This window comes from Procambarus clarkii, chromosome 23 (assembly GCF_040958095.1).
Source record: "Procambarus clarkii isolate CNS0578487 chromosome 23, FALCON_Pclarkii_2.0, whole genome shotgun sequence".
NCBI lineage: Eukaryota > Metazoa > Arthropoda > Malacostraca > Decapoda > Cambaridae > Procambarus > Procambarus clarkii.
Window position 1 is genome coordinate 33,067,796 of NC_091172.1, and position 26,711 is coordinate 33,094,506.

Here is a 26,711-nt window from a genome sequence, read left to right on the forward strand (position 1 = left end):
CTACAGGTAAACCCTTCTCTGGCTTTACTGAGTTTTGTTCTGATGTTTCTCCTCAGCAAAGCCTTCCTCCTCTGCCAAACTTCCATTAGGAATATGCTCTGGGGAGCTACTGAAGGGGTCCAACCTGAAGTCCTTTTTCTGGTGGGCCCTAAGTAGCTCCCTGTATCTGCCATTTTTCCTTATTGCTTGTGGGATTTCTAGATTCAGTACTGGCGCCTCTTGCGGTGATTAGCTCACCGAGACTCAGGTGATTTGAGCCACCGCCTGGTTACAGTTGCACACATCAAGATTAGGGTAATTTACTGTGGTAATGATCAGTTGCCTTATTTGCCACAGGATTACCACAGATATGATGACCAAATGACCAAACCACACACCAGAAAATAGAGAAGGGACAATGTTTCAGTCCATCCTGGACCATTATAAAGTCATGATACTGTACTGTACTAAGCAACACTAGGTCAAACTAAGACCACTGAAATGATTGGCAGATGTAGTAAATGAGCTCTCGAGAGGAAGGAGCAATAGAGAAAATTTTAACAGTAGAATGAATGCAAATCTTTTGTAAACGTGTTTTTTGGTATTATATGTGAAACTTTTCTAACCTTTAACATCAGGTCTATTCTCTAGAACTTAATAAATGTAGACAGATAGATGAGGAGTAGCCAATATATCCAATTGTGCATACTAATGAATGACCAATGATTTATATTACTAACCTTTTGCTTCAAGTCAATATCCTTTTGTGTAACAAAGGCATTAATTAGTTCAAGAAACCAATTTATGGTGTAAAACAGACAGGAAAGTACTGCATGTTGCTCAGCTCTTGAATGTGACTCAAACTTCTCCAATACCAATGGAGCTGGGCCATACACTGGACACCCAAGCAGAGCGTCAATATTGCTAAGTTCTCCGTCGTGAAGGCGGCTCTCCAACATGCGCAGCAGACGGAACTGAGGAGCCAGGGATACCAGCTTGCTCCTGAAAAATGTTTCATATTAATTTATTTCCTGAACAATAATTACATTTAATATTAATGCTTTGAATGTAAATGAAAAGCTCCATTCTGATCAAGTCGCTTGATCATTTACTGAGGCTCTCTACATAACATATTTTAGCCTGATCAGTGCAACCTCATTTTTCCTGATGCACCTTTTCCAGTTTGTTGATGTGCTTCTTAAGATATGGGCACCACACAACAGCTGCATATTCTAGCTTTGGCCTAACAAAAGTCATGAACAATTTCTTTAGTATATCACCATCCATGTATTTAAAAGCAATTTTTCAGTTAGAAAGCGTGGCATAGACTCCTCGCACAATATTCTTTATGTGGTCCTCAGGTGATAGTTTTCTATCTAGAATCACCCCTAGATCTCTTTCTTTATCAGAATTCTTTAAAGATTTCTCACATAATATATAGGGTGTGCGTCGCTGTCTGTTCTACAATCCTATTAGAATGGATTTTTCATAAACTTTAAAAGTTTGTAGTTATAAATTTTGTTGTCTGAAATTGGTGCATATTTCAAATGCCATATTGACAATCTTTTTTTACAGTAAACTAAACTAAAAATCTATATTCTAAATCTATGAAGATCATATACTATTCTGATAGCATAATAACCCTTAATGAACAATTGGTGATATTTAACATTTTTGCAGCTGATCTGAAAATCTGAAATTTTCATTATTAAATTTGTAATTATTTTTAATTTTCTTGTTTATCAAGTTACATTGGTGATCATTTAAACAAAGTTGGAGCGTTTGCCTAGTAGATTACGCACAAAAATTTAAAAGCATTAGAGCAATTTTGAGAAATTTAACTTATGGTACCATCGGGTCTTGTCATATATACTGTATACGCCAGGCGCAGCTTAAGGGTTAAGTGTACTTCAATACACACATAAATCACAATAACATAATATATCAAATCAACAAATCCACAAGGGCCTTGATGAGTGTTCGAACCTTTGCACTAAGTGTTCCCAAACATGCTCTTTTCCATATCATGGTTCAGTTGACTAGAACACGTCTGGGAGAACTCAGCACATAGATTCAAACCTTAATCAAGGCCCTTGTGGATTTGTTCAAATAATAATAATAATAATAATAATAATAATAATAATAATAATAATAATAATATTAATAACAATAACAATAATAATAATAATAATAATAATAATAATAATAATAATAATAAAAAAATAATAATAATAAAGCACTCACTCTTTAGCCACTGGATCATTTCTTGTGGGCTCAGCTTTTATGACCATTGGTGCCAAGTTTAAAATTATGCCTCCATCTTCTACACCTTCATCTAAGTTCCAGCAAACAGCTAGAGGGAAGAGTGTCTCTGGAGGCTGGGAATCTGCTACATGGTCTAGTACAAAGGTTTCTTGAAAGTCATCAGTCATCTTCTCACACACCCATTCCTGATGTGCGAGATGAAAATCAGAATTACTACACACACACACACACACAATTGGAAAATACAATGATAAAATTATAAATTGTCTCAAATATCAAACCAATATATTATGTTTCATATTTCCTTGCGAATACTGCTAAATTCTTAACACCGTATTTCCTCCTTTAAACCAAATTTTTACAGATTCTTCAATCACACGTGTGTGAACAAACACACGGCAGAATATCTAAAAGCTCAGTCCTTGGTACCTTTACTGCTCACTATTTATGTAAATAACCTTCTCAGGGACCCCTACATGTTACTGCTTGCAGATGGTATAAGCTAATGATGCAGGTGAGAAAAGAGCAGGATTGCATATTATTATTATGAATGGGCTGACAAATGGTCTGCCCCATTCATAACTGCAGGAAAATTGTACAAATGTAATGTTGAAAAGTTTTCTGACAATGAGTGATTAATGATTAGAATACTCTCCATAAGGTAATGTGTACTAGAACCATGGTACATTTTAAGAGAATTTGCAATCAAATATATTTTTAATAAAATACATGAAGATGGAAGAATGCAAGCAAAGTTCTTTACTTGTATAACCACTACTAACAGACAATAATAAAAAATAGAGCAGAACAACACATACACTCTATACACACACAAAGGCAGTATGACTATAACTACCTCTAACTTGGAATTCATGCCCTCTTTAAGGGTAATTGATGCCATTTCATCCATAAACAAAGCTGAAGCAGTTGGTGATCTTGCTGTGGAAGACAGCACGAGATGCAGGAGATTTTCAGCCTCCTTCAGAAATGAAGAATTTAGTCCAGATGCAGATGTACTTGTGGTTGAAGTACTGACAGAGTTGTGACTGTCATCAATTGCAACCATGTTCTTCACAACAAGAGCAGCATTTAGCACACCAATCAATTTGTATCTGTAAGGAAGTTTTCATAATGATCTTTACTATTCTCACACTCAATATATTTTTGTTGCAGCTAATCAAAGACTATGTATTCGCTTCCAATGCAATGCATATCCTATGAAACACAAATTATTGCGGATGGTATGAATGTATGGTGGGTATATATATATAAAGTAGTCAGAGGTAAACACACAGGACCCCACCCCTGTGAAAGGACTTGAACTTTAGAAGGCCAGGTGTTCGCGCGCCTTGATGCAACCAGTACTCTAACCCCCCTGCCACAGCAGATCGTTAAAAACAGATCGAAAGTTGGGAGTATTTCCCCAACATCTCAATCTCCCAATGACGCTAGCCATGACAAGAGATCAAAGATGATTTTCATCAGTCAATCACATTTACTAGGGGAGAACTAGCAGGCCACATATTACATGGTACACTTGTATAAACTCACAAGTCATAGGTAAACAAACAGGACCCCCACCCCTGTGAGAGGACTCGAACCTTAGAAGGCCAGGTGTTCGCCATCCACCCACCCACCACGGGTGGGGGTGGATTGGTGGACTGGTGGCTGACTGACTGGCAGGTGGGCTAGCTAGCAGACAGACAGGTGGGCAGTTTTGGGTGGGTAGGTATGTGGATGGATTGGTGGCCAGCTGGAAGGCAGGGGGGTGGGTAGGTACATGGGCAGGGAGGATAGCTGGGTTGGTGGACTGGTGGGTGAGTTGGAAGGTGGGCAGGCAGTGTGGAAGGATGGATGGATGGATTGGTGGCTGGGTTGGTAAATTAATGGGAGGGTGGGGTCAGGTAAATTGCTGGGTGGGCTGGGTGGGTAGGCTGGGTGGGCTGGTAGGCAGGCTGGGTGGGTTCGGGGGGGCGGGTGGTCTTTGGTGGGTTTGGATGGGTAGGCGGTCATTGTTGGGTTCTGGCGGGCAGGCGGGCTTGGGCGGGCTTGGGCGGATAGGCGGGCTTGGGCGGATAGGCGGGCTTGGGCGGATAGGCGGGCTTGGGCGGATAGGCGGGCTTGGGGGGATAGGCGGGCTTGGGGGGAACGGCGGGCTTGGGGGGATAGGCGGGCTTGGGTGGGCTCAGGTGGGTAGGTGAGCTTGGGTGGGTTTGGTTGGGTAGGTGGGCTAGGGTGGGTTTGGTTGGGTAGGCGGGCTAGGGTGGGTTTGGTTGGGTAGGCGGGCTAGGGTGGGTTTGGTTGGGTAGGCGGGCTAGGGTGGGTTTGGTTGGGTAGGCGGGCTAGGGTGGGTTTGGTTGGGTAGGCGGGCTAGGGTGGGTTTGGTTGGGTAGGCAGGCTAGGCGGGTTTGGCTGGGTTCGGGCAGGTAGGCAGGCTTATTGGGTGGGTTCGGGAAGGTAGGCAGGCTTATTGGGTGGGTTCGGGCAGGTAGGCAGGCTTATTGGGTGGGTTCGGGCAGGTAGGCAGGCTTATTGGGTGGGTTTGGGCTGGTAGGTGGGCTTGGGTGGGTTCGGGCTGGTAGGTGGGCTTGGGTGGGGTTGGGCAGGGAGGCAGGCAGGCTTGGGTGGGTTTGAGTGGGTTTGGGCGGGCAGGTGGGCACACACACACACACACACACACACATACACAGTATATATAGCTGAAAACTCACACCTCAGAAGTAACTCGAACCCATACTGCCAGGAGCATTCTGCAACTGGTGTACAGGACACCTTAACTACTCTACCATCATGACCAGACAAAAGATGATGGTAGCCGAGGCTATTTCCATCCTCCTGCTGGTACTCGGTTGGTAATCTTGGTATTTTATCAAATCACCTCATTCTTTGGGGCACACGTGAGGAACACAAATGCGAACAAGCCTGAACGGTCTCCAGGCATATATGCCACTGAAAACTCACCCCAGAAGTGACTCAAACCCATACTGCCAGAAGCAATGCATCTGATGTACAGGATCCCTTAACCACTCGACCAACACAACCGGACAAAAGAGGATGGGAGGATGGATATCAAATGTAGATATGATAGAGCCCAGTAGGCTCAGGAATCTGTACAATGCCACGCTTTCTAACTTCAGAATTGCTTTTAAATACATGGAAGGCGATATACTAAAGAAACTGTTCACAACTTTTGTTAGGCCAAAGCTAGAATATGCAGCGGTTGTGTGGTGCTCATATCTTAAGAAGCACATCAACAAACTTGAAAAGGTGCAAAGACATGCTACTAAGTGGCTCCCAGAACTGAAGGGCAAGAGCTATGAGGAGAGGTTAGAGGCATTAAATATGCCAAAACTAGAAAACAGAAGAAAAAGAGGTGATATGATCACTTCATACAAAATAGTAACAGGAATTGATATAATCGATAGGGAAGATTTCCTGAGACCTGGAACTTTAAGAACAAGAGGTCATAGATTTAAACTAGCTAAACACAGATGCCGAAGAAATATAAGAAAATTCACTTTCGCAAACAGAGTGGTAGACGGTTGGAACAAGTTAGGTAAGAAGATGGTGGAGGCGAAGACCGTCAGTAGTTTCAAAGCGTTATATGACAAAGAGTGCTGGGAAGACGGGACACCACGAGCGTAGCTCTCATCCTGTAACTACACTTAGGTAATTAAACACACACACACAGGTATGTCGTACCTAGTAGCCAGAATGCACTTCTCGGCCTACTATGCAAGGCCCGATTTGCCTAATAGGCCGAGTGATTTTCTTTATTTTCAATAAAATGTTTCCAGTTGCTTTATTTTAAATATTTTTATTATATTATATTAAGAACATAAATTATTGATTTAGTTATGTTAGTTTAGGTTAGAATAAGATAGGTTACGTTAGGTTAGGTTGGGTTCGGTCATATATCTACGTTAGTTGTAATTGAAATTTTACAAAATTAAGTCATACATAATGAAATGGATAGCTTTATCATTTCATGAGAAAAAAATTTGAAAATATTTTAATTCAGGAAAACTTGGATTATTACGCAAATCAGGCCTTGCATAGTAGGCCAAGAACTGCGTTCTGGCTACTAGGTACAACATACATACATACATACATACATACATACATACATACATACATACATACATACATACATACATACATACATACATACATAGACAGATAGATAGATAGATAGATAGATATAGATAGATAGAGGTGTATACTGGCAGCAGGTTTTCTTTTATGCATATCTCATTGAATATGACAGCATATTCCGCATTTACTATTTTCTGATTTAGTGCTTCTATCCCTCATACTAATGCTCTTGCATCAGGGTTCAGCTGGAAGAGGAGTTCACCAAAAGTCATGTTGTTTTCAAGGTGAAGAAAAGAATTGAATAACTGAAGAATATATTACACTTATTATAATTTCGCACGACGTTACAAATTAATACAGTGGTATAAACACACCATTGTTATACATCAATTAATACAGTGACAAACATACACTGTTATACATAAATTAAAACAATAGTATAAACAAAGTGGTATAACATACTTCAAGTCTGTGTGAGAGAGTTGCTTTCTCACTAGGATGACTAATTCATCTTGCAACGCAGCGTGAGAGGAGTCAGAGTAAGCAAGGAGGCTTACTACATCCAGAAGCCTTTTCACTTCTCCCAATCCAAGCTCATCCACCATGTCTAAAGAACCCTGTCAAAATATAAATATTGTACTTAATACAATATTATACAGCACTGAATTATCTGAATTACTTGGGATTAAGATTTAAAAACAAAATTAAGGGGGAATATTACAAATTAAGACCGACGAGGATGAAATGCAGAAGAGCAAGAAAGAGGAGGAAATAATGAACAAAGCATAAGATGGGAAAGATTAGGAGGCAGAGAAGAACAGGAGGATACAAATAAGTCAATTAATCAAATAAAACTAATCACCCTGAAGAAAACAAGGCATACAATAATAGCCATGGGCTAAACAGCCCAGACATGATGCACTTGACCACCACTAGATGTCAGGCCAGATCACCCAGGGGCCTTACTAGCATTCCACCTCATTCACAAGCTGCCTGAAAAGAAATCCACTCAACCCCAACAAAAAAAAAGACAACTAGGGTGGGGCCAGGGAGCTACCGAGTGGCTCACCAGAAAACCAGCGTTGAATGTAATGAAATGCCATCTTCTGGGTGAAACCTGGAGGTTCCCCAGGGCTTACCGGGCTGATATGTATGTATTAGACTGTGGCATCAGTCGATGGAATTCTTGCTTACTGGGGATCACGAGCCAGAACTTGGCCCCCTCTAGAAAGGCTAGGAGAGCAATGGCCCATGGAAACCCATGGGACGGCGCCCAATGACACTGGCCGGCATGGTGAGCACTGGTCACAAGGCCCCAGCCAAGAGACGAAGTGTCCGTGAACACGTCGAGCGAGTGCTCTGGTAGGCACCGCTGCACTGAACACCGGATAACCCAAAGAGGAAATCAGCAATGCAGCAACCAACGCAAGGCCCCCAGAAGCCAAGATCGGCGGAAGGGATGGCCCCGAAGGAACCAGAACAACTGCCGAAGCCAAACTAGACCCAGCGGGTAAACCAGCACAGCAAAGTTCAGACTCGCACACTGCTACTCGAGCAACCACCGAGTGACCTTGGAGCCCCCCAAAACAGCTGAAGGTGGAAGTGCAGCCACAGCAATGCCTCCAGAGGGAGACACACAGAAGCGGACCGAGAGTCTCACACGAGACCCAGCCAGGTCCGAACCTGGGACGGAACCAGATGGGAGTTGCTCCAGTTCACCAGGAACCCAAACCCAGCAAGCTGGGAAAGAACCACACCCCTGGTGAGCAGACCGGCTGGAAGCCCATACCAACTAGTCATCAAAGTAGGCCAGATCCCGAACCCCCTAGCTGACGCAGACGGGCCACCAACACCAGGATAAAGCGTGTGAATACACAAGGTGCCAGATACAAACCAAAAGGAAGGCAACAAAAGTGTTAAACCTGCTGTCCCACCACGAAACCTAACCAGTCACTGAACCCCGGATGAATCAGGACATGCCAATATGCATCCCGGAGGTCCAGAGACACCATCCAAGCACCCGGCTCCAAATGAGGCAGGACATTTGAAAAGTTTCTGATTACATTATGGGACGGTGTTTTAGAGACCCTCATTTGTGATATCAATTCTGGATGGATAACATAGGTTCACAGAGCTTTCGTAGGGCCTTAGCTCAAATTCTAAATACAGCTTTTCTAATAAGACAGAAGCTGCCCAGCAATTCTGCACTTTACACAACATAAAACTCCTTTCCAGGAGTTTTAATCCATATAAAGAGCTTATGAAAATTCACATATTCATATTTCTTAGGATGACCAGCTAACAATGTCATGTGCCTTAAATATAATTCATTATTCCCTGTCCCAGTCTTTTTCTGTTCTCCATGACAATATAGAAATTCTGAACACAGCTAAACTAAATGGTTACACAAGCACAAACCTTGAGGAAAATGGTGAACTTTGACATGGAAGCAGTACTTTCATGAGCAAGTGAAGACAATAAAGACAACGCAGCTAATCTCACAGAAGAGTTGTCTCCAAGGTGCTTCAGCAGAGCTAAAACAATCTCCTGCTTCTGATAGCCATCAAGGTGAATGAAAGATAACCTGTAAGAAGTATAACGAAAGCTATAAAATTACTAACACAAGTAATAAAGTTAAATGTTCTAAATAAAAATATTCTTTTCCTCAGAAGTTGTATAAAATGTATTAATATATATAGTTTCAGTCAAAGCAAGTTGATAAGTCTGCCAAATTATCTGCTCATCCATAATTAAATCCTATACACATGAGAAATGCTAAAGAAATAACAAGAACAAAAATAAATTAAGAAACATGTATAATAGGGCAGGCAAAGACAAATCCTATAGCATTTTTTTTCAGTTATATCAAACAAAGTCTACAGAAAAAACTGCATCATTGAAAACTGACAGGTTAGGTCAGATAATAACAATGAAAATACTGTAGTGGGATTTAAAATAAGTACATTTGTCTATGCATTTACCAGAGAACTTGATACACCGGCAGTTGAACAAATCTGTGTAGGTGGTGAAGCAGACAAGTTGACAAGTTGAGTAGTTGTCCGAGAGGTAATTATTAGACATGTTGAAAAATTAAAGCCCAACAAATCCCCAAAGCCTGGTGAATTATTTACCAAGGAATATATAATAATAATAATGACTGCCTCAGCAAGCATGTACAAGTGAGAAAGAATGAGAGAAACAAGAACTAACAGACCAAAGGAATAAATAAAGTACAGAACAGAAAAAATTATACACTACAAGGGGAGAGTAGTGGTATAGAGCCTGGAGCTGGCAACCAGATACAACTGTAATCTGCTTAAAGTACACAAAGAAAAGAACTGTCGATGCTGGAAGGATTAAGTATATAAACCCCATATGGAAAACTGAGACCATCACGTCAACTACCTGTTATTTATTGGATATACACTTTCACATATATTAAGTTACTCTAGTTCAATATTATCTTTCAAAGTCACTTTTACCTATATAAAGTGGCTCCAGCCTGGCTGACAAGTGGTTCAGGACATCTAAACAACAAAATGGCCATCTTCTTCAATGGCTCAAAATGTTCTTTCAATATCTGAGGAAAAAAAAAATTTCATTGTATTCAAATCAAGTGTTACTTGCTAAGATGGCATCATATGACCCTCTGGCTACAACATTAATAAAATATAAATTGGGTACAACACAACATAACAATAATCACAACATTGAATTTTCTTGTGAAAATTACAAGAGGTAACTAGCCTATGATAACACACTAGCTGGTAAATAACCAACATGGTTGTAATGTTAGAGGAACCTAAAGTAAGAAAAATAAAATAAAAAGGGCTTAGGAGATAGATGATCAGGTATACAAAGCAGTATATGACAACCCAGTAAAATAAGGCATCGAGTGCTGATGAAATGCGCTTTTAGAGATAGTCGGTCAAGTGAATCCCTTAAGCCAGCTTCTGCAGGACACTTTAAGAGGGAAGGACACTCAAATATTCTTAATCCAGTCCATTATAATCCCCAGAAAGTCATTTCATTACACTAAAAACCTCCTCCAAGCAAACCTGTACTAACTGCAAGCTGACCACATGGGTACCAACACCACCAAACATCAGATGGCAGCACCAGTTGTGTATACTGAAGCAGCTGTCACTAGCTTGACATTTTACCCACATGCACTGTAGGCCATGCTATGCATAGTATGCTATTATATTGATGTTGCATAACTTGCTTAATATGTATTTGGTGACTAGTCTTTTCATCTTTCCAAATTTTATCCAGTCTGTTCTAATATTTTTGGTTTAGCATTGGTATGCACAGCAATGGCTTACCTCTGTGAGCCCATACAAATTCATTGATGGGTCTCTGATACATTGGCTAGGGGTGTAGGTGTTTGCTTGGCTGTGCACAGGATAAAATCAACTGTTCCCTCAACTGTGTGGTGTTTGCACAGTCCAGTTTCCCATTGAATGCCTGGATGAGTTGGTGGGGTTTTATTTATATTTATGTGAGAAGATAAACCTGAAGAGGAACTGGAATGGGATATCTGGCCAGAAAGCTGGGAACAAAGTTTGAACTGGTCACCAGGGAACAACAAGTAAAAAGAGAATGGGCCACAAAGCTCTGATTTCTTGAGACTGATTGCAAGCAGTGTCGCAACTGATGGAAAGAGTTACATGACCTGACAAATGTTCCAATTGAGACATAGCCAAGGTGCAAACTAGTGGGAAAAGTACCAGATTACACTTACACTACAGAGGTAAAGGAACAGCCGAGTGTGCCTTGTGCACAACAAATGTAGTTACATCTCAGGCAAGAACCATAGCTCTATTTATATCAGCATTACAACTGTAAGAACAAACTGGATAAATAATGGAAAATGCCAAGACTAAATCATCACATTTGTGTTAGGCAAATATAACACTAATAACAATGCAAATATAACATTAATATCAAAGCTTAACATAAAACTGGTCCAGAGCACACAAGAAACTAGGTTTCAAGGAAGTAAACAACACTACTGTACTTGGCATTAGAGCTCACAGCCTGCCAACAACACACCAGAACAACAGTCAGGCAGAATGTGAGCTGGCTCAGGCCAGTGAACTCTGAAATGAGGTGCTGCCACCTTTTGGCGAGATGTGGGTCAGACCACACACAATCCAGCCATTAGTTGATGAGATTCCATATTTGGTGGTTACCTATGATTACAAATAAGTTTGGAATGGCTTTTAATTTAGAGGAATTATCTTCCGACAGTCATTTCTGAGCTGGATTGAGAATTCTCACTGAACACCCTCAGCTCATTATGACCCTGTAGAGATGCTGTAAAATGATCTGTAGCACCTGCCCAATAGCATCATCTATGTCCAAGGACACAGTACGATCTTGTATATAGCACTAGCCAACTGCAAGAGCTCGGATACAAGTTTGCTGGGTGGGAGATTAAATTTTTTATTTTTAGTCAGTATAATATTTAAGGGAAGATATTATTAGTCCTGTACAAGCTGAAATCACAATTGAATGTTTAAAATTTGTAATCTGAATTATTTTAGCCTTGCAAGAGTAAATTTTAAATCAGTATCCCATAGTGCAGATACATAATAGTTTACCCTTGGAAAATACTCGAAGACCTGTTTCCAAATCTGTACACAGAAATAACACCACATAAGAACCAGAAGATATGGCAGGATGTGCAAAAGGTCCAAGACTTATCAACACTCTCCCTCTCCACATACAGGGCATAACTGACCGACTTTTTGCAGTGCTCAAAAGAGAACTTGATAAACACCTTCATAGGATACTTGATCAACCAGGCTGTGACTCACACATCAGTCTGTGAGCAGCCACATCGAACAGCCTGGTTGACCATACCACCAACCAGGAAGCCCGGTCAGAGACCGGGTTGCAGGGACATTGATCCTAGGAATCCTCGACAGGTATACGACATAAAGGGTCAGTGTAAAAAAAATTAGGATCGGTAAAATACAAAAACACACATTTGTTGTACGAGCCCCCAACTTTGTATTGGAATACAGTATTAAAGCTTCAACAGTGTAATTCAAAATAACTCGAGGCTTAGCACCTAAAGGACAAAACAAATTATTTTTCATACATCCTATGATCTATCAACTTCCAAATTAAAAAAATAGATTATAGTTACACTGCCCTGTAACAAAGTATTGTATGAAATATAGTGTTATAATATACTGTACATATAACATTTAATTATATTTAAAAAAACTAATAAGAAATTAATACATACACTGCTATGGTTTGTAAACGTTTTTTCAAGCATTGTATCAGAGAACAGGCAAGTACGAATCTTATTTCGAAATATGCTCTCAATGTGACGCCGCTGAGATGGAACAGAGTCATACAGTATCAGAAGGATCAAAACATCAAGAGATCCAACACTGGCAGCATCATCATTTATTACCTGAAACATGAGAATAACTTTGAGAGAGAAGGTAGAGCGAAATGTTCTAAATGTAAGCGAGATACAGCACAACCGAACACCAGTAAAACAGAATTAACAGCTACCAGACTGGTGATCAGATACAAGGTGGCAATACCCTAAATTTGATTCTTCAGCATTATCTTCCCCATTTAGATTATGAAGGCCATTTTTTAGCACAATAATATAGAATGGACATAAATTCTTTAGAAACTGTATAGGGAATAAGAAAGTTAATCCCAGGCATTAGAAACCTTCCACACAAAAATAAAAAAAAACAGCATTGAATGTAATGAAATGCCATTTTCTACGTGAGACCCAGAGGCTTCCCGGAGTTATACCGAGCTGATGTGTATACATTAAACTATGGCAACAGTCAATCGATAGAGTTCTAGGCCTACCGGGGACCACGAGCCAGAACCTAACCCCCTCAGGAATGCATGAGGAGCAATGGCCTATACACACTCCCATGAAGTTGGATACAGTCTTTGTCTGCCATCTACCAGATAAGGCACCCAGAATGGTTGGAATCCCAAAACAAACTACAGCTGGTTAAACATTGGAAACTGAAAGCCAAACGAGCAAGCAGAACTTCCCAATCAGAAAACAAGCAAACAAGCATGATTTCACTATACAAGCAGATACAGACTGCTTCCAACTACAGGGGTACCTCAGTTTAAGAGTTTAATCCGTTCCTGGAGACGGCTCATATTCCGAAGCTAATTTCCCCATAAGAAATAATGGGAAATGAATTAATCTGTTCCTGACTACCCCAAAAACCCCACATCAAACTAAATTTTTATACCTAATTCATCTAAATAATCCTACAAAATTATGTTCAAGCTATTACTTACCTTGCTGTTGAATGCTGTAGGCGTATGGAAGATGGTGAGGAGGTGGGAGGAGGAGAGGAGTTACTGTTTGGAAGGGGAGTCCCCTTCCATTATCACATCAGGCAGTGAGGACTTCACTGGTGAGCACACACTGGCACATTTTGCCTGCATACCACTAGGACTTGTTTGTCTTACTAAGAATCTGTCTAAAGACACTTGTTTTTCCCTACATTTTAACACTTGTCTGAAGTAAGACATCACATTGTCATTTAAAAGGTCAATGCAACGGTCTGCTACAGCTTTATCTGGGTGAGTTTTTTCAACAGAACTTTGCAGTTCTTCCCATACTTCACACATTTTCTTAATCAAGAAGGGACATCCTCTACTGCCTCTACTCACAGCTATTTTCTTAGGTTGAACCTTATCAATGGCTTTCTTGAGACCCATGGCGAGATATATAATAACAACTTTTATGCTCAAATGGCCAAAAAACCGACATAAAACTGTAAATCCTTGTGAAGAATTCAGGAGGGATAGTCACTGGGCGGGAGACAATGGTAAACTGAGGGGCGGAGGGGCGATGATCGCCGTACCACCACGCGCTAGGTCGGCCTGAACGCGTATCAACAGACTTGCGTTCCGAGGTAACCCTTGCCTTCTGAGACACATTTTCCGAGGAAATCCGGCTCGTATTCCGAAAAACTTGCATACAGGGACACTCGTGTTCCGAGGTACCACTGTACATGCGGGGTGTCTTCAGGCCATTGCTCCTCATGCCTCTCTGAGGGGGTTAGGTTCTGGCTTGTGGTCCCCGGTAGACCAAGAACTCCATTGATTGACTGTTTCCACAATCTAATAGTGTACAGGGGTACCTCAGTTTAAGAGTTTAATCCAAACCTGGAGACAGCTCGTAACCCGAAAACTCGTAAACCAAAGCTAATTTCCCCATAAGAAATAATGGGAAATTAATTAATCCGTTCCTGATTACCCAAAAACTCACTTCAAACTAAATTTTATACCTAACTTATCAAAATCTACACTACAAAAGTATGTTCAAGTTATTACTTACCCTTGTTGATAATGGCTGTTGGCGTATGGAAGATTGTGAGGAGGGGGGAGGAGGAGGAGAGGTGTTACGGTTAGGAAGGGAAGTCCCCTTCCATTATAACATCAGGCAGTGATTACCTTTCTGGGGTGCACTCACTGGCACGTTTTGCCTGCATACCACTAGGTCCTGGTTGTGGCTCACTGCTTGATTTTCTCACAATAAAGCGGTCCATTGAAGATTGTTTTTCCCTTCTTTGCAAGATTTCTCTGTAGTGAGGCATCACATTGTCATTGAAAAGATTTATGCAACGGCCTACTACAGCTTTCTCTGGGTGAGTCGTTTCAATAAAAGTTTGCATTTCTTCCCATATCTTACACCACTTCTTAATGGTTGTGGAAGGGACATTCTATACTGCCTCATCCTCCTCCACTGGAGAAACATCCTCAGCTGTGTCTTCTTGCTGTTCCTTTTGAAGGGCTTGGAGTTCTTCGGTGATCAGTTTTTCGTTGAGTTCTTCCACCAATTCCTCCACATCAGCACCATCTAATTCCAAGCCCATTTACCAGCCCAGAGTAACAATTTCCTCAACAATAGGCACATCATTTACAGGCTCAAACCCCCTCAAAGTCTAGTTCTGTCACACATTCAGGCCACAATTTTCTCCAGCCAGAGATCAGAGTTCTTTGAGTCACATCTTGCCAGGCTTTGTCAACGAGTTTTAAAGCACTACAAATGTTAAAATGATGTTTCCAGAACTCTTTGAGGGTGAGGTTTGTGGCTTCAGTCACTTCAAAACATTTCTAGAAAAGTGCCCTTTCATAAAGTTTCTTAAAATTTACTATGATTTTCTGGTCCATAGGCTGAATTAGAGTGGTGTGGGGAGGAAGGAGCTTTACTGTGAGAAAATTACTGTATCTGTGCAACAATTCATCTTCCAAGCCTAGAGAATGAGTAGGAGTATTGTCAAGGAGAAGCAGGGCCTTGAGTGGCAAATGTTTCTCCTGCAGATATTTTTCTATGGCAGGACACACCACTTCATTCACCCACTGCAAAAAAAATCCTAGTCACCCATGCCTTATTATTAGCCCTCCACATCACACACATTTGGTTTTTCTGCACTTTATACTGTTTGAAAACCCTTGAATTTTCAGAATGATACACAAGCAATGGTTTAATTTTCAAATCGTCACTCGCATTTGAACACAGTACAAGCGTAAACCTATCTTTCATAGGCTTGTGTCCGGGCAATGATTTTTCCTCCTTGGTAATGTATGTCCTCTTAGGCAATCTTTTCCAGGACAGTCCTGTCTCATCACAATTAAAAACTTGTTGCAGTAGGTATCCCTCGGCCTCTGCAAACTCTTTAAATTCTTCAATAAATCTTTCAGCTACTAGTTTGTCTGAGCTGGTAGCCTCCCCATGCCTCACAACACTATGAATATCACTTCGTTTTCTAAGTTTTTCAAACCCTCCCTTGCTTGCCTTAAAGTCTATCGTATCTGCACTCGTTCCAGGGGTTTTCTTTACAAGGTCTTCGTGCAATACCCTGTCTTTCTCACAAATGATGGCCTCTGAAACACTATCACCCATTAACTCCTTGTTGTGTATCCAAATTAATAACTTTTCCACATCCTCAAGTATTTGTGGTCTTTGTTTCGTGATTATTGTTACGCCCTTTTCCACTTTAGCACTCAATGTCCTTTTTCTTGGCAAGTATAGTGCATATCACTGACATGGATTTGTTGTACTGCCTAGCTAATTCAACAACACATACACCATTTTATGCTTCCAAATTATCTCTTGTTTTTCCTTTATTGTCATCCTCACATGCGATTTCTTGCCTTGAACCTTACCACTGGCTTTCTTGGGACCCATGGTGAGATGTATAATAACAACTTTTATGGTCAAATGACCAAAAATCCAACAAAACACTGTAAATCCTGATGATGAATTCAGGCAGGATAGTCACTGGGCGCGAGGCACTGGTAAACTGAGGGGTGATCGCCACGCCACCACGCACTAGGTCAGCCTGTACACGTATCAACACCCTTGTATTCCGAGGCCACGCTCGTATCTCGATGTAAATTTTCCGAGCAAATCCTGCTCATAACCCGAAAAACTCGTAACCAGGAATGCTCGTAATCCGAGATACCACTGTATATACACATCAGCCCAGTATAGCTCCAGGGAGCCAGAGGGGCTCTCCACAAAAAAGTTTAATATACATATATATATAAATATATATATATATATATATGTATATATATATATATATATATTTGCTAAAAAGTAAATGTTTAAGGGAGAGCAACAGACATGACTTAAGTGTACAAAAGAATGAAAGGATATAACAAAGAGAGATAATAATAGGGTGCTAAATATCTCAACAAAAATTAAATATGAAACAATGGATACAAAGTAAATATGTTTTGACTCAGAGAATACCTTATTATATAAGAGTTTGGGAATAGGATTATAGATTTATGGAACAGATTTCTGGATAGCAAAACAGACTGAGATGGGTAGATTGTTTCAAGCATAAGTAGACAAATCCATGAGTGGCTGTATTTCGACATAAATAGGAATTGCCTTACATGGGCAGTTTCATAGTCTTATGCTCTGAAGACCCTTTTTGTTGAAAAGAGATTCAAATATTTTTGAAACAGTAGAGGAAAGATCAGCTGAATGAAAATTAGAAAAGTCAGAATCACAATCCTCCTTTGGGAAAGATTGAACCAGGGAATGTTTCCAAAACAGACAAGCTAATATAGGTAAAACCTTAGTAGAAGGGGGAGGCACACCATCTAGGCCATATGCTTCGTGATGCTTAAAAGCTTGAAGAGCTTTGCAAAAAGCACTTACAATGCAAAAATGAGGCACAAGATTAACCAGAAGATAATTATGAGGGGTCAGAGTAGCTAGAGTAATCAAGGTTACTTCAAGTTTATTAAGACTGAAAAAAAGACCAAAGAAAATATCCTCACTATTCAGAGGAATAAGCTGCACTTAATATAAGAAGTAATCAAAATATGAAAAGAAAACTGACAAGTGATGATATTTTTAACAAAAGATCAGAGAGAGCTGTTAAGAGTTAGATGACAATTCACCACAATTTTTGTTGGAAAACTGTGTTTAATGGTGCAATGGACAGACTTTGCATGCTTCCTTGAAGAAAACTAAAGATAATAGCTAACAAAAAGAAAATAAATGGTTTGAAGGTCATTTTCTGTAGCTTAAATGTTTTGGAGAAAAAACATTTAACCAAGGTTTCAAAATGGGAGAGGAGTATGATCCAAATGGCCCAAAGGTACACTGAACTTAATCCTGTTGGAAGCCACACCCAAATCATGCTCATACAGGGAACAAGGACACAAAAAACCCTCCCCCTGCCTGAGGAGACTCTCTTCAGAGGGAACAAGGAACCACTAGGAGTTCAATGGGACCCACAGACTCATATCAGATTCCTTGGGGTGCAGCCAGCATCTACACCCACTGCTCGGGATGGAAAAGCAGAGTTCAGGGAAGAAGCTTCAAAAGAGGGTGGTGCAGGCCGACAGGAAAATCCCGAGGCCAAGGCAGAACTAGCTGGATCAACTGCCTCCACACCCATTTTGGAAGGGGCACCCTCCATAGCTAGCAAAGCCCTGCCCCGACCCAGAAACCTTTAGAAGCTTTGAGGTTGGAAACATGCCCGAAGGGAAAGGAAGAGGAAGTGTGGACAGAAACAACATGTAGTTCAACATCAACTCCAATTCTGGGTCCCTAAACACCAGACAGGGTAACTCCATATACAAGCAGGTGCATAACCTAGACCATTGTAACTAAGCAAAGTGAACACACAAAGTGGAAGCCTGATCAAGAGGGTTAGAAAGAAGAGTCACATGGGGAGAGCAAAACCAACAGGACTCAGTGTTGAATGTATTTAAGGATTTACTGGGTGCAAAATCCTTAACTGTTGCCTTTGTTTACCCAACAGTAAAATGGTACTTGGTTGATAAACAATTTGGCAGGGTCATATACCGGGAATATTAGGATTAAGGGCTTGCTAGAAACACTATGCGTGCTAGTAGCAGTACAAGAATGTAAGAACTCTTGTACAGTATATACTGTACTGTATAAAAACAAAAATAAAAATATCACCGACCCAACGCGCAGCATGTCAAAGGATGAATGAGTGATCGTCGTCACTTAGTACAGACGACAAGCCACCATCAAACTTGCACAAAGCAAAAGCAAGTTCAGGGGAAGGGGATATCCTTATGACTACCGAACCCACAGGTGATTACCAGGGACCTGAAGGGCACAACTATGCAGGACACCCAGGCAATGGAGACATTATGCTATTCATAAAAGTAAGGTGACACAGCCTGTGTTTCACGGCTGTGAAGGGTGACTTCAGCACGCTAAAGGGAAGTCCGTGAACCACAAGTACGCCCCGCCAGTCAAAGTCACAGTCAACCTGGGTTAAGACAGAATAGTCACAAAATCCCCCCAACTCACCCTGGGCGAAGGCCACCACAGGCAACAAGGACTTCTTAGGAAACGACTCCCGAACACTGCCGAGAAGACAACTCTTGGCGCTGCAAGGATAGCACTAGGGAGCACATGCACCTCCAAGCACTCTACAAGCCAGGCTCATACTAAACCGCAATGTACAAGAAAAGACACCAAAGGACCCAAAAATCACTTAACTGAACAATGGAGCCCGCATGGAAGGGAGACAACCCAGGAACAATTACAATAGTCAAGTAAACCTGAGCACATCAATGTAAGTACTGACAGATCAGATCCATGGAAGCAAGAGCTTTCTCCCACTCCTCCCAAACAAGTGGGGAAGGTGAGGCGAACGAGTTCATACTAGCTCCGAGAGGTTTGATTGTTTACATACTTCAGGGAGTTCATTACGCTGATTGTGAGTCTTTGGTCTCTTTCAAACCAAGCTATTGGTTTGATTTGACTCGCTGACTTTCTGGATATTTTCCCCAGTAAGCTGGCGAAATGTCACCACTTCCCTCATTAAATGTAAGGGGAGGCCAGGTTCTGGCTCAGGTCCCCAGTGGGCCTAAGAATTTCACAGCTGATGTGACCTGTTAGATGGGAATCATCTCAGTGAATGACTTCTGGGAACCACAAGGGGCTCCCTTGAGAAAATACAATACAGCACTAGAAATAATTAAAATATAATTAAATTTGTTGAAAACCCCTGAACCTCACAAAACAATGAAAAGGTACAAATAAAGTAAATTACCTTTAACCATGCAGTGGAGAGATACTTATGGGTGAGGGTGGCCATCTTAATGTTATTTATTAACAGAACTTTATATGCTATCTCTTCATTACAATTATTATTTGTTGCAGTGCTGCTTAAATTATGTTTCCTTGGAGTCTTTCTTGGGGACTTCTTGCTTCTACTATGATCATCTGGCAAGTTGATCTTCTCTCTCATATCATTTAAAACCTGAATAAAAGATAAAAAAAATTTGAAGTAAAAGCTATATCCGTGTTGGATAACAGATCACACCAACAATAACAGTTTAACCCTCAGACCGCGTAATACATATACAGATGATTTGAGTAACAAAACCAGAACCGCGCAATACATTAATAACTGTTTTAGTGTCTAGCGCTTTAATTTAAACACCCCACGTGGGACAGGGGCAGCTATTGTGCAGCCACAACCAATAGTTGGCAGACGCCACCTAGAAAAAAATTGTGGCCAACATTCCTGGGTGTAAGAGCATCAGTACTCAGCGAGCCACCAAGGCTGACTCATGCAGCATGAGCTCACAGCACAGCTATTCAGCCTTGTGACCACAGGATCGCCTAAAAATGTCAAAATATATATGTAACTACTACTATTTAGCAATGATAGTATTACAGAAGACCCTTGACTGTGATAAAACTGACCAGGATTCAGATAATAGCAGGATTGTGGTGATATTTAGCGCTGTGCTCCATGGTGGGAGGAGTAATGCTGAGGGAGGGAGGGTGGTAGTGTCGTCTTCTGTGTGTGGCCACCTTTTATTGACTGGACTTACCACACCAGCTTAGTGGTTCACTATGGTGAACACAAATGTAGATACTTATATATGTAACGTGTGTATAGTGTGTATACTTCTATTATTATGTACTATTATTACACTCTATACACACGTTATATATATAAGTATCTACATTTGTGTTCACCATAGTGAACCACTAAGCTGGTGTGGTAAGTCCAGTCAATAAAAGGTGGCCACACACAGTCTGAAGACAACACTACCACCCTCTCTCCCTAAGCATTACTTCTGTTCGGTCTTCGGTATTAATTAATTTTTTTTTCCATGTGGGGTTTGTTTTTGTTACGCCTACTTTTCTGGGTGCCAAACCCCGGTCGATTGCAGACATGGAATGCTTCCAAATACATGGGGGTTTCCATAGACCATTGCTCCTCGTACCTCTCTGAGGGGGGGCAGGTTCTGGTTCATGGTCCCCAGTGGGTAAGAACTCCAATTGATTGGTGCCACGATCTAATACTGTACATACATATCAGCCCAATAAGCTCCAAGGAGCCATAGGGGCTCCCCACAGAAAAACACTTATCACAGGCCCTAAACATCTTTTGGAGACAGAGCCTTGATACTGGTGTTATCCCTGACATACTTAAAATAGCAGAGATCACAGCACTTCACAAAGGAGGTAGCAAAGCTGATGCAAAAAATTATAGACCAATAGCTCTAACATTGCACATCAAAATAATCTTTGAAAGAGTGCTAAGAAGCAAGATCACAAAACACGTGGAATCAGTGTCTAGATAACCATGGGCAACATGGGTTCATAAGAGGGTACTCCTGCCTCTCACAATTGCTATACTGTACCACTATGACATGGCCTTAGATGCCATGGAAGACAAAACACTGACGTAATATACAGAGATTTCATAAATCTGACAAATGTGACCATGGTGTTATTGCACACAAAATGCTCACAAAAGAAATTACAGTACAGTACTCCCAAAGTAGGGAGATGGGTTTTTAACTTGTTACCAAACAGAACCCAAAGTGTAATAGTCAACAAAGTAAAATCTGAATCATCCACCGTGAAAAGCTCAGTTTCTCAAGGTACCGTGCTTGCTCCGGTACATATCCTCATCCTAATATCAGACAGAGACAGGGATACAAACTAGAGTACTGTATCATCCTTTGCAGATAACACTAGAATTTTCAAGATAAACAACATAAGAGGACATAGCAAACCTTCAATCTGATGTTAATCAAGTCTTTCAATGGACCACAGAAAATAGCAAGATGTTTAACGAGCATAAGTTTCAATTACTGCGCTATGGAAAAACGACAAAAATAAAAGCAGAAATTGCAAATAAAACACAGTTAAACCACACTACTGAAAGAAAAAGAAAAATTAATGAAAAAACTTAGGAGTAATCCTTTTGGAACACCTTATTTTTAAAAACACAACAAAATTGCTGTCACAATTGCAAGAACAATGTCAGGTTGAATGACAAGAACCTTCCAAATAATAGATGCTGTACCAATGATGATACTTTTTAAGACATTAGTGCTCACTAGAGTGGAATATTGCTGCACACTAACAGCCCATATCTCAAACTGCTGCACACTCATATAGCTACACACTAACACCAATATCTAATGAAGCACATCAATAAACTGGAAAGAGTGCAAAGACATGAACAAATCCACAAGGGCCGTGATGAGGATTCGAACCTGCATCCGGGAGCATCCCAGACACTGCCTTAATCATTTGATGCATCACGTTAGTGTGATCTCTGTGTGTAGTGTAAAGACATGTTATAAAATGGCTTCAAGAACCAAAAGACAGTTGCTACAAGGAGAGGCTAGGGGTATTAAATATTCCAAAGCTAGGGGATACTGTACAAGAAAACAAGGTGATGTGATAACCAAGCACATTAGTAACAGGAATTGACAAAACCCACAAGGAGGAATTCTTGAAACCAGCCTTTTCAAGAACAAGAGGTCATCAATTAAAGTTACAGAAACAAAGGTTCCAAAAAAATACTAGAAAGTTCTTTTTTGCCATTTGCTAACAGAGTGGTAGACAGTTGGAATAGTGATAAGGCAGAGGCTGCCAATAATGTCACTAGTTTGAAGTTATCATATGACAGAGTACTGGGAAGCCACACCACCATGAGTGTAGCTCTCATCCTGTAACTGCACGTAATTATTAAATTTTGAAGAATTACAAACTTAATTGTCTTCACAAAATTTTTACCTTCTATTTTAGGTCAAGTAAGAAACATTTAATTATCATAAAAATCCCAATTTCTCACAGAAACAGGTCTAAATGGAATTTAGTATGTAATTTACAAACAATATGAGAATTCTGAAATCTTGTAAAGTAGCAGGGGCCATGATGTGTAAATTTGAAAGATTGCCAAAAATGGGTAAATGTACTACAAAACTATAAAGTATCACTACTCACCTGATATGCAATTGGTTGAGGGGTATTGTTAAGCAAGAACCGTGTTACAATGGGCAGCTGCTCTGGCCTTGTAGCCTGTAGTGTTTTAAGCACAGAATGACGAACATCCTCCAGGCAGTCCGGTGCCAGGGTAAGGTGTCCCAGAGTGTCAAGAATGGCAGACGTCAGTTCTGGCACTGTGTCATACAGCTCACTGCAAATAACCAATTGTAAAATTAACATATAGCATATTGTATTTTTATTTAGAAATAAGCCACAGCAAATGTAAAATTTCTCACTCAAGAGGTTCAGACCAAGTTTAAACAGCAATACCAACTTTATTAATAATTATATAAAAAAGCACGGAATGTAATGAAATCACTTTTTGGTGGAGTCTCAGTGGCTCCCAAGCAATCTTGCTGGGATGGCTTACCCCCTACTGAGTCACATCAGACATAGTTCTTCTTTGCCTACTGGGGACCAGAGCCAAAACTTGCCCCCCCCCCCCTCCCTTCACAGAGGCACATGGAGCTAGGGACTGTTATAATCACCCACACAGAGAAGTATCTAAAGCATAAAAGAGGCTAATACAAATACAACCCATCTTCAGGCTATGTTCATTCCATCCAGCAGTCGACCCCAAAGTTGCATTCATAAATTTTAACATGTTGTTCATCAAAATTGGATTTTTCTCAAATATAAATTAATATTGATATATATATTAGCATATTGTGCATATTTAGGCATTAGTTACGTTAGGTATTTAAGTTCTGTTGACCATTAGTTGTATTTGTAGAACGTGAGTGAAGCATTTACAGCGTTGTGGTTCGAACAAAAGTCGACATGAAAGCATCGTTTGAGAAGTGTTCAACGTCATTGGTTGCGAGTCGTGTGTAAACCATTTTTCATTCATAAAGAGGGGGTTTGTTGAGTGCATTTAGACCAAAATGATTCACTCGAAAGTAGCTCAAACCTCCCTAGTGCAAACGGCCACCAACAGGTGGCGTCCCTGCAGCTCCTAGCTTCCACCACAGCAATGAGTCAGTCTAGAAATAATAAACCACAAACTAACACACTTGGTAGGGGTTGAAGGATTCGGGGAACCACCGAAGCTCTACCAGAAATAAACTTTCATTACATTCAATGCTGGTTTACTGAAGAGTAAGTCTGTGATGGCCCTCTGAAGCTATCTAACATTAGACAAATATGGTACTTACCAGGGAGAGTAGCAACTTTATTCATAAAGATTCTTTCTTTATTCATAACCAGGCAAAAAAAAACCAACCCAAAGCAACACAAGTTCAACTGGGATCAGGAATATATGCTAGATAAGAAAGGAGCCGCCAGAACCCTGTTAGACCTCCAAAATCCACAAGGCCAAATATCAGCTCATGACATGTTAGTGCAGCCCGTCCTCATAAACAAAGGCCAAAGTCCATTCCATATAACCGCCAAACCCCCCTTTTATGACTGAAAAACAGTTTACGCACACGATTCACGACTGATGACATTCAAACACTTTTCGAACAAGTGCTACGCTGATGACTTGTTCAAACCCAGCCCGTCCTCCAAACAAAGATCCAAAAGTGATTCCATGCACCCGCCAAACCCCCTGTTTATGAATGAAAAGCGGTTTACACACGACTCAACTGCTGACGTTCGAACATATCCTGAACAAGTGCTTCACCGACGAATTTTGTTTGAATCACAACGCTATAAATGCTTCACCCACGTACTACAAATACCAATAATCGCCAACAGAACCTAAACACCTGACCTAACCTATCCTATGCCTATACATACACAATATGCTAATATATTATAATATTAATTTATACTTGAGAAAATTCCCGTTTTGAATGAACAGCATGTTAAAATTTATGAATATGTCTGTGGGGTCGACCGCTGAATGTAATGGACTTGAGTCGAGGATGGGTTGTTCAAGCCACAACGCTGTAAATGCTTCACCCACGCAATACAAATAAGCGCCAACAGAGCCTAAACACCAAACCTAACCAAACCAATGCCTAAATAAACACAGTATGTTTATAACAATATTAATTTATATTTGACGAAATTCCTATTTAGAATGACCAGCATGTTAAAATTTATGAATGCATCTTTGGGGTCTCAACCGCTGGATGGAATGAAGATAGACTGAGGATGGGATAGTTAGTGAACACAGTGGCAGCAGGCCACGCCACAACTACCAAAGTAATAACATTACATTACAGCAGATTGATGAAGAAAGGGACCTTGTGTCAAAATCCACCACTGACTAAAAGTTGCACAAAAGGTAGGAGAAGCAGTCAGAAAAGCTAAGCAAACTCTTGGAATAATGAACGTATTTTTTACTTTAAAGAAAAGAAGTGATTCAACTGCATAAATCTCTGGTGCACCCCAATTTGGATTACTGTATCCAAGCATGGAGACCTCATTTTCAACAGGACATAGCTGGTTTGGAGAAAGTGCAACACCAGGCAACAAAAGACATTCCAGAGCTAAGTCATCTCTGATATTAGAAAAGGTAGAGTGCCACAGGGCGGATCTCACTGAAATTTTAAAAATACTGAATAAGTTAGAGAATGTCCATCTGGCCAATTTCTTCAAAACGTGAGACGTAACACAAACAAATATAGTTTCAAGCTCAACAACCCTCAATGTAGGACAGAGTGGCCCGTCCTCCAAACAAAGGTCCAAAGTCCATTCCGTGCACCAGCCAAACCAACCCGTCCTCGACTCAAGTCCATTACATCCAGCGGTCGACCCCACAGACGCATTCATAAATTTTAATATGCTGTTCATTCAAAACGGGAATTTTCTCAAGTATAAATTAATATTATAATATATTAGCATATTGTGCATATATAGGCATAGGTTAGGTTAGGTTAGGTGTTTAGGTCTGTTGGCGATTATTTGTAGTACGTGGGTGAAGCATTTATAGCGTTGTGATTCGAACAAAATTCGTCAGTGAAACACTTGTTCCGGATATGTTCGAACGTCAGCAGTTGAGTCGTGTGTAAACCGCTTTTCATTCATAAACAGAGGGTTTGGCGGGTGCATGGAATCACTTTTGGAGCTTTGTTTGGAGGACGGGCTGAGCCAAACACCGTTTATGAATGAAAAACGGTTTACACACGACTCGCAACTGATGACATCCGAACGCTTTCGAAACAACTGATTCCCTGTTCGAACTACAGTACAACGCTGTGAATGCTTCACCCATGTAATACAAATACAAATAATCGGCAACAGAACCTAAATACCTAACCTAACCAGTGTCTAAATGTGCACAATATGCTAATATCTAATAATATTAATTTATAATTGAGAAAAGTTCTGTTTTGAATAAACAATGTTAAAATTGATGAATGCGTCTTTGGGGTTGACCGCTGAATACCTGGTTGATACCTGGTTGATGGGGTTCTAGGAGTTCTTCTACTCCCCAAGCCCGGCTCGAGGCCTGGCTCGAGGCCCGGCCCGAGGCCAGGCTTGACTTGTGAGAGTTTGGTCCACCAGGCTGTTGCTTGGAGCGGCCCGCAGGCCCACATACCCACCACAGCTCGGTTGGTCTGGCACTCCTTGGAGGAAACAATCTAGTTTC

General features: G+C 40.8%; 1 protein-coding gene across 4 annotated transcripts in view; it reads right to left on the reverse strand.

The window, feature by feature from the left end:
• Positions 1-26,711, reverse strand: part of Fancd2 — a 123,248-nt gene that overhangs the window by 42,181 nt on the left and 54,356 nt on the right. For all 4 annotated transcript variants that reach the window (XM_069330132.1, XM_069330131.1, XM_045751416.2 and 1 more), the window contains 9 exons: positions 23,129-23,321; positions 19,920-20,129; positions 12,599-12,772; positions 9,822-9,919; positions 8,758-8,923; positions 6,802-6,956; positions 3,101-3,356; positions 2,224-2,429; positions 720-981 (listed from right to left, as the gene is read on the reverse strand). In XM_069330132.1, coding sequence (XP_069186233.1) covers positions 720-981; positions 2,224-2,429; positions 3,101-3,356; positions 6,802-6,956; positions 8,758-8,923; positions 9,822-9,919; positions 12,599-12,772; positions 19,920-20,129; positions 23,129-23,321 — 1,720 coding nt within the window. The remainder of the gene's footprint in view (positions 1-719; positions 982-2,223; positions 2,430-3,100; positions 3,357-6,801; positions 6,957-8,757; positions 8,924-9,821; positions 9,920-12,598; positions 12,773-19,919; positions 20,130-23,128; positions 23,322-26,711) is intronic.